The sequence below is a fragment of the Echinops telfairi genome, unplaced genomic scaffold, assembly GCF_000313985.2.
Source record: "Echinops telfairi isolate 266 unplaced genomic scaffold, ASM31398v2 ScPeMD7_5;HRSCAF=22, whole genome shotgun sequence".
NCBI lineage: Eukaryota > Metazoa > Chordata > Mammalia > Afrosoricida > Tenrecidae > Echinops > Echinops telfairi.
This window is the reverse complement of record NW_022103901.1, coordinates 14325611-14334750: the sequence shown is the minus strand read 5'-3', so window position 1 is coordinate 14334750 and position 9140 is coordinate 14325611. Positions and strand designations below refer to the sequence as shown.

The following is a 9140-nucleotide window of genomic DNA, read 5'->3' as shown; positions in this document are numbered from 1 at the left end:
CCCCCCACACACAGACAGAAGCACCGAAGGCAGGTACCGTGTGCATGGGGGTGACCCAGAAGTGGTTACCTTGGCCAGGTTGCTGGTGCAGATGATCATGGTGAAGCAGAAAGGGTACATGGGGGCCATGATCTCAAGGAACATGGCCACATCGTTAAGGATGTCAGCGAAAAGCCTGAGGGGAGGGGACAGAGGTGAGGGGCTGGAGACCTTTCTAAAGGGGGAGGGCCCGCTTCCCCTCTGCCGCAGCCCCGCCGCACCTCCACTGCTTGGCGTTCCGATCCAGCTGGCTCCTGTGGGGAGAGAAGGAGAGTGCCGTTGGGACAGAACATCCTGTGTGGCAGTTGGGCACAGTCCTAGGTCATGGTGAGGCCTGAGGGGCAGACCTCATGTATCAGCCACCACAGCTCGTCAATGCTGCCACCATCACTGGGAGGCCCTATGCACCCAGTGCTGCTCCCTCACTGGGCTCTGCCAGGCCAGAGAAAGCTGCCTCTTGACTGTCTGCCCCCGTCTGAGGGGCTGTGCCTGTCCCCCTGCCTTCTCCCATGCTGCGGCACCCTCACCATCGTCCTGATGTCTGAGCCCGTCGCTGCAGCCACGGGGTCAGTCAATCCATCTTACCCAGGGCCCTCCTCGTGCCTGCTGCCCCTCTACTTGACCAAACCTGATGTCCCTGCCCAGGGATCCATCTCTCCCGTGTCCAGAGCACGTGAGACCAAGTCTCGCCACCCTCGCCGTCAGTCAGTCTGTCTAGAGGCACTGACACTGACGCAGCAGAGGATCGCCCTGCCTCTTCGCTACCACAGACGTTTTAAAGCCTTCTACAGGGCACTGTTTTCATGGGTGGGGGTGTACAGAGCTGGTCACCAGTTCCACGCCCGCAGTTCATGCACACTCTGCCTCGTCGCTTGGATGGCAATGCCTGCAGGGCTCCCTTCCTGCACGTTTCCATTCTTCTTCCTCCTCCGACCCGTCCGTCCGCGGGAAGTACTCACCGCCCTTGTGAGTCCAAATGGCTGATTTTTAACAGGTGCACATCTCCCCTTTGTATACTGATGGGTTGAAAATAGAATCGTGGGGGCAAGTTCATGTCCAGACTTGAAGGGTGACCAACGGCCAGACTCCTCCTAGGGGTTCCACGGGTCTCTATCTGACCGGGACGCCTGGTCTTTTTTAAGGATTTTGAGTTTTGTTCCAAACGCTTCTCCTCCTCTATCCAACACTTTGTTTGTTTTTCAATCGCATCGATAGTTCAGCTCCATCAAGAAGGGTCTTGCGATCACTGCTAACGTCTACTTTGGAACCTTTTCTTCTTTCTCGTTCCCGTTGCAGTGGCCCCCACTCCCCGTGCCCTCTCTCCAGGCCCTTCTAACGTGAGCCTTCCCGGGCACTTGGAAGGGGACGCTGGGCTCGGGGTCATGGAGCGAGAGGTCCGCATGGCCCTAGTCTAGGGGACACATGCTTTTGAGGTGGAGGAGCTAAACCTGTCCCTCACAATTCAAGGAATTATAGAACCATAAATACCTTTTGACAGATGAACGAACCCCCACGATTCGAATCATCTCTTAAATGTTTCCATCTGACTTCCGAGCCACAGGAATGTACTGAAAGAGCCGTGTAGGCCAGCCCGTCCAAGTGCACTGAACAAACTGCTTCCACGGCCCTTCGGTTTCCCTCTTCTTTCCTCCGGGCAGGGAGAGCCCGGGAGCTGCACCTGAGATGGCTGCTCATGAACTTCTAGGAGCCCACCGTCACTCCTCACCAAAGCAGGTTGTAGAGCATTGTCTGTGTGGACTATGTTACCCCAGTGGACCTGGGGCACTGCCCCCCACCCCCACCCCCAGGACGATGGCCCTGAGCCCTCAGGTGCAGCTGCTCATGCCTCAAGGTGTTTAGTTGTAGCTCCGTTTTCCTAGGGGAGCTGACGTGAAGGAGTTCAAGAAGGAAGAGAATGTCTTGAGACGGATGATGGTAGCCATTGTACGATCCTGCAGGAGTCAACTGTGGAATGGCATGATATCTGTATTAGCTCCCAATAAAATGGTTTTGGCAAAAAAAAAAAAAAAAGAAAGTTGAGCCGCTTTGACAGCTCATTCTGTCCCGTGTGCTGGATCCACGTGCAGTGAAGGCCTCTCCACCTGTGCCCACCTCCTCTGGTGGGCGGCTTCGACCCCGACCGGTGGGTGCGTGGCGGGCGGGCGGGCGCTGTCGTGAGGATGGCCACTGCCACTGCGCCATCGCTCCTGAGGCCTCGGAGAGGAAGCAGGCCACCAAGCACCTTAATCTCTTCCAGGCGGTCATCAGGTGATGCCGCTGACCTCCCCGAGCCCGCTAGCCACTCAGCTCACCGGCCCACCAACCCGCCTGGCAGGCTGCAGAGTGAGGTCGTTGGTGGGCGGCTGGCAGACTCGGTCTCCTCTCTCGTTTGCATGTGCAGAGCTCTGGGCTCGGGGTTGTTCATGATGGCCAGAGAGGCAGATCCGTGCTCTTAAAGAGAGAGCTCGGCACGCTGCCTAGACTGAGTACTCCCTAAAGATCCCTCAACTCTGACGAGGCTTTTGCCAAATGCTCCCTCAGCTGCAGACTGGGCAGGGGTGGGGGTGGGGAGGACGACCTCACAGCACACTGTGCATGAAAACAGTGTTCCTATATGTCAGTCACAAAACACACCCTGTGCTTCAGAAAGCTCCAGAATGGAAGCGTGCCAACACTGCATTTTTCGGTGTGTCTAGACGTGACCAAAGGACTTACAAAAATAGGTCTGACCTTTTGAGAGGGGGCAGCCTGAAATATGTTGTCGGGGAAGACAAACTCACCCTTTCCACCAGGCGAAGAGTATCCGGCCCAGCATGCCCGTTGAATCTGGGGGAGGGAGGAAGGCACTGGTAAGGGTCCAGGACGAGTTGGGGGATGGTGGGGGGGGGGGTGGGACAAAAGCATCTGAGTCTTACTGGGTCACAAGCCCCGGGAGCAAGTGTGCAAGCTGTGGACAGACAGACCCAGACCATGGCTCTGCAGAGTTCAGCCCCACCAGCTCCGTGGTATGGACCCAAGAAAAGTGGGGCCCTCGCACATCAAACGTCAACAAGAACCTAAAGATGCTCTTTGCAGGGCTGCTCCCAACAGTACATGGACAGGTCATAACAGTGCATCGGTGAGAAGCGGCTCAGGCTCTGGAGCAGGCACTCAATGGCATATTACGGCAGGGAGAACTCAATGAACGGCAAATGCCTATGTCAACCGAGCCCAACCCGAGCATGATCAAGCTCTTGTAGACTGCACGGGTCACGGAATACACGTCTCCCCGGTATGTGTCCACGTGGCCAGGCCATGATTCCCATGGTTTGACAGGGAAGGTACTGGTTACCCAGATGTGACCTGCCGGGTGAACCAGTAAATGGGGGCTGAGCATGGGACGCGACACTTTGTCTTGGCCACAGATAGAGGGAGAGAAGCTCCGAGGGGGGGGGGGGCTGCTCTCCTGAAGAAGGGCCAGGAGTGGAGTGCCTGCAAGGTCAAGCTCTCAGATCCAGGCCAAGACTGATGCCCAGACCCAGGGAGATCTCGAGAAAGTCAGCCTATACGTGCTATGACCATGACCTTCGCCCAGAGCCAACAGACGACCTTCTCCTCTAGCTGGCCTTCTGCATGTGGACCCTCGGCCTCCTCAGCGGTGAGAGAGTACATTTGTGTTCACTAAGCTGGCCCCTTTTGGTATTTGTTTGAATGGCACTAGGTTAAACTAAAACAGTATGTGCCATAGCAAACTTTCTTAAAAGCTCAAAACCAACTAGAACCAAAAGATGTCAAAAAGCAGGGAACCCTAAGTGAAAAGTTTGGAGGTCACTACTGATATCTACCTCTCAGGTTGGGCAGTGAAATGGTCGCTGAGAGAATAAGTTCCCGCTACAGAGGTGTGTGTGTGTTGTGTGTGTTTGAGAGAGACAGAGAGAACATCTCTTCTGGAATCTGCCGGATCTTCCTTTGTACCCAAGTGCTAACTGGTTATCTACTTGGTGCCAGGTTCTTCTCGGGCAGGGGACATCTGCTGCAAGCCAGTTCTGCCCCAGCATCCAAGTTGAGGGCAAACAGACTGATCTAAACCAGCAGCGGGTGAACCGGGGTTGTGGGGCCTCCCACGCCATTTCTGAAATAAAGCTTTATGGTCCCACAGCCACGCCTCGCCTGGCTGCTCTGGTGACCCCCCAGAGCCCGGCGGCTGGGAGAGAGACAGCAGTGCTTAGTACCTGGTTCTTTGTGCAGTTTGCCAAGCTGAGCTAAGCCATCTCTGAGGCGGGGAGGAGCAGCTCCTGAGGCTAGCAGGGGTAGAGAGAGCCAGTTGTCTGGCTGTAGACCAGGGTTCTCCGCCTTCCTCACGCTGTGACCCTTTCACAGCTCCTCATGTGGTGGTGACCCCCCCAACCATGAAATTATTTTCATTGCTACTTCATCACTGTCATTTGTCACTGTTAGGAATCAGGCGACCCCTGTGAAAGGGTCATTTGACACCCCCCCCCAAGGGGGTCGTGACCCACAGGTTGAGAACCGCTGCTCTAGAGCCAGACAACTGGCAAGGGCTCACAAAGCAGGCCCTCTCTACCCAATCATCAATTCCAAACGGAAACGCCTAGTGACCGTGCAGGACTGCGCGGCACAGCCCTTGCCGCGTCCCAGACAGAGCAGGAGCCTCATCTTACTCCTGTGGAGCAGCCGGCGGTTGCAGTGGCCCAGAGCGCAACCACTCTGCCATGGGGGGGTTCAGGGGGCTGTGACTTGTTTGAGTCTGAGGGCCTGGCCCCCTGAGCACAGGTTCCAAGGAGAAGAGAAACGAGGCCGGGGGAGGAGGGGCAGGAGCGTCCCACAGCATACCCCTTCTCTACCGGAAAAGGAACTCGTCATGCCTCCCATTCTTGACCTTCGAGGTCTTCACCAGAATCTGACCAGACCCCTGTGCCCCACCTTACGCTGGAGGGAGGGATTCGAGATGCCCACACCTTGCATCCTTGCTACAGTCTGCCGAGTGCCTCCCTTTCACAGAGGAAACAAGCTCAGAGACAGTGGCGTGCTCTGACTCCCATGCCCACACTGCCTGTGTGGTCTGGGTGCCCTGAGGCTGAAAGCAACAGCAGGGAGGAGCGTGGGGAGTCTTAAGCTCTCTCACTGGGTCTTCTGATCTACGTCCATCTCTGGATGTCTAGCTTTTCAGAAAGGACCCGACGATACAGAGGCATGGGCCTGTCTTTCCTCATTCAGAAGAGGCAGGGGTACAACACGATGGCTGTCCCCCCTGCCCTGCCCTTCCCGTTGGTGCCTTCTGCTCAGTCCTCCAAGTCAGGCCCCCGAGGTGACGTTACATAGACCCCAGCCCCCTGCCCTTGTCTTTGTATCTTGCACACGTCACTGTTCTATTTAATGGTCTCGTATTAGATCGTCCTCAGACTCACGGCCACCCTACGAGACATGGTGGGGCTGCCCGCCGGGGTTTCCGAGGCTGGAAACCTCAACAGGAGCGGAGAGTCTTCCCCTCCTCCCATCGGAGGGGCCGGTAGGTTAGAAGGGCTCAGCCCGGCGTGTAACCAGGGCTCCTGGATCCATGTGGCAATTCTGAAGACGGCGAGATGGCTCTCACGGGTGAAGGGGGAGTGGTCCACACTCCAGAGTCCTTCCCTTGCTGTTGGCCCAGGAGCCCGGGGGTGGGGGGGGGGGGGGGGGGGGGGGGGGGGGGGGGTGGCGCAGCCTGGAGGCTGGGCTGCTCGCCTGGAGGCCCGCAGCGCGGGCCCACCAGCCGCTCTGCGGGAGAAAGAGGTCACCTGACTCAATGGCCACCCTACGTAGAACAGAACGAGACACTGCGCTGTCCCGTGCCATCCTCACAACGGTTAGTTTGTGGCAGCCACTGTGCCCGTTCATTTTGAGGGTCTTCTCTCTTTCGCTACCCTCCACTTGATCAGGCATAATATATATACATATTCCTGGGTATTTTTGCTTTAGTCAATCTAATGAACCTTTTGACATAAAAAAATAAACTGTACAGGGTGAAAATGTGCTTGAAACATTTGATACAAAAAGAGTTCAGGGCATTCATTCTTTACTTTGATACCTGTTTCACAAAACCTCCCCTTTCTATGTAGAAGGGTTAAAAAGATATCAGTAGTATTAGCTAATGCAGAATGTTATTCCGTGGCCTTTTACCTTCAATAAGAAAAAAACGTATCCACAAACAGGCCACAGGATCATCACCTGACTCTACCTTCCCCTTTATGCCCAGGACTGGGGACTGTCAAGCCTCCGAAAACCCCATCAAAGGAGCAGCGTTCTAGAAACCCACCACTAGAGGGCAATGAGCAGCGGCTTTGAGAAGGCACCACCTGCAAGCCCGGGGGTGTGTGTGGGTTTTTCTGGTGCGTGCAAATAGTATTGCAGTCAAACTACCTTTCCCTCTCAACAGGGTGCCTAGAAGTCACATCTACTGCCAAACTTCTGGGGGAGTCCTAAAGGCCCAATGAGATGAGGCCCTTCCCCAAACCCAGTTCCTAGATCAAACACGCTGTCTTTCTCCAGGGATTAGTCTCCCTGGATAACAAGTCCTCTTTGGCCAATGGGCTAGGAGACTTAAATCCTGCCTGCCCTTCTTTGCTTCAATGGCAACTAGCCGAGCAATTAGATGTAGAAATATCTGAGTCCTAGTCACCTACAACTGTTTGTCTTTCCCAGTCCAGTGCACAATGAATGATGAAAATCAAGCCATCTAAAGCAGTTAGTCCTGCGGGCCATGCAAATATCAGTTTCCTTCATCTCTGACACCAGCAGAACTCACTGGTCAGTCTGGTAGGACCCCTCACCACGCACCCCACCCCCCCCAAGATCGGCCCTCTGTCATCCTTCAGGTCTAGCACTGAACTCAGCCCCGTGTTGGGATAATCAACCATTTAAGATCAGAAGGGCAGCATTTCCCCAAGGACCAAGTTCAGCGGGCTCGGGAGGAGGAGGGATGGGAACGGGGAACCCAGGGAGGCCGGGGGTGGGGTGGGGTGGGAGCACAAGGGGTGTGCACTGCTGGACGTGAAACCGAGGGTCTGCTCTGCCCACCTAGTCCCCAAGGAAAAGCTGGGTTTTGTTTATAGAGTGTGGCGGTTAAACGCAGGACACAGGAGCCAGTCGGCCTACATTCAAAGCTTGGGCCCCAGGAGACCCTGGGCTAATAGCATCTAGATGTTGCCAAGATACATTTTACAGGCTAGTGTGCACAATGCCAGGCCCACAGTAGGCTGTCTAGTCGATACAGTAGCCAGGCTACAGGAGAGGGGCCTGACCGGTTCCCATAAAGAATACAGCCGAGGAAGGCCTGGGGAGCAGTCCCCCGCTGTACCACACAGCCCACTCTGTGGCAGAATCGAACCACCAGCCACAGGTGTCCTTTATTTTTCATCATGACAACTACCATCCTGTCCCATTAAGAGACCTGTAACTGAAAATGACACTTTGAAGCAATGTACAAATAGGGCTTCTTTTAATACCGACATGCAGCCCTCAAATAAATAGGTGTTCTCTCAAATCTGAACATGGTCTTACTTCTTAAGTTGCTGGAGCTGAAGAAATGCCCCAACCTAAAAACTCACTCCCAGCACATCGACTCCGACCCACAGCGACCCTCGAGGGCACGGGAGAACTGCCCCTGTGGGGTTCCGAGACTGTCACTCCTTATGGGAGTTGAAAGCCTCCCCTTTCTCCCGTGGAGCGGCTGGTGGCTTCAAACTGCTGACCTTGTGGTTAGCAGCCCGAGGGGTAACCACTACGCCACCAGGGCTCCAAAAAATGACGCTGGGCTTCAAAACGCTTGTGAAAACATTCCATGATCTTTTATTTCCAGTTTTTCCTTGAACTTCCTGAAGTCCCCTCCCAATGGCAACCAGTGTGCTGAAAGTTAAGACACGTTGTTCAGATACGATGTGCTCGCATCACTTTTGAATCACTATCCAAATATGCCATTCCCAGAACAACTCCCTGGGAGAGAGACGGGCTTTCTACGCCCATAAAGTTAGTGTCGGGAGCTCCCAGGGGCAGTTCTAGCCTGTCCTATAGGGTCGCTGTGAGCCGGCATTGACTTGGCAGTGAGGTTTGTATTTTTGGTGAGCGGGTGGTTTGGTCTCCGATGCCTTCATTTTTGTCAGGGACCGCCTCTCTCTGACTTTCGACACAGGACCACCTACTACCATTTTCCCTGGAGGGAAGCAATTTTCCCTACTCCAGTTCACTGGGTGTGTTATTCAGCAACAACGCTCCAATAGAGGAGCCCTACGGTTGTGGTGTTGTGGATTAAGTGTTAGGTGGCTCACAAGGTCAAAACCCCTAGCTGCTCCACAGGAGAAAGATGAGGTTTCCTACTCCCATAAATACCCACAGTCCTGTCAACCCCTAGGAATTGTTCCAACCTTGTCCTCTTAAGGTGACTGAGGGGGAATGGGCTAGACAGCCGGCAGTGGGTGAGTGGTGAGGAGGTGGGTAACGTCGGGCCTTGGGATCTCAATTGGAACCGTTTGTATCAGCGACAGGGTGTTGCAGCTGGGTTGGATAAGGGTGGCCGGCTATGGGTGATAAGGTTGCGATGCAGGGCCCAGTTCTAGGCTCTGCGGAGGCCAGTACCTATCTGGCACCGATGACAACTGGAGCTCGGAATCCTGAGGGAGGACTCAGGACTTTGCAGTGATCGCGGAAGGGGCTGGGGGGAGTGACCGGTGAGCCTCCAAGGGCCCATCTCACCTTTCACGAGCCAGGTGGCCGTGGCGGCTGAAACGGAGGCTTTTGCGTCCCCTACCCCTATGCCCAGCAAGACTGCCTGGGTGGCCAGCGCGCCCGAGAGGCTGGAGGCGAAGGCCTGCAGGAGAAAAGAAGTGGGCTGAGGGGTGAGGGCAGGCGCGCCCAGGTCCTCGCCCTCGCCCCGGCTCTGCAGGGGCTGTGGGCGCCCGGGGCCGCCGCCTCCCGTCTGCGAACACGGCCGAGGTGGCTCGGACCTGGGGGCTCCCCGCCACCCCCGGGCCCGACGCGGCCGCCAGGGCGGACCTGCACGGAGTCCCACAGCTGGTAGGCCAGGTAGTCCGCGCTGACGCTGTCGGGGAAGCCCTGCGGCAGGAACACGC

At 55.8% G+C, this 9140-nt stretch overlaps 1 protein-coding gene across 1 annotated transcript in view; it reads right to left on the bottom strand.

The window, feature by feature from the left end:
- Positions 1 to 9138, bottom strand: part of RUSF1 (RUS family member 1) — a gene marked incomplete at its 5' end in the record, with an annotated part of 16071 nt that extends 6933 nt beyond the window's left edge. The window contains 5 exons of the mRNA XM_004706005.2: positions 70 to 175; positions 261 to 293; positions 2820 to 2865; positions 8764 to 8878; positions 9064 to 9138. Coding sequence (XP_004706062.1) covers positions 70 to 175; positions 261 to 293; positions 2820 to 2865; positions 8764 to 8878; positions 9064 to 9138 — 375 coding nt within the window. The remainder of the gene's footprint in view (positions 1 to 69; positions 176 to 260; positions 294 to 2819; positions 2866 to 8763; positions 8879 to 9063) is intronic.
- Between the last annotated feature and the right edge of the window lie 2 nt (positions 9139 to 9140).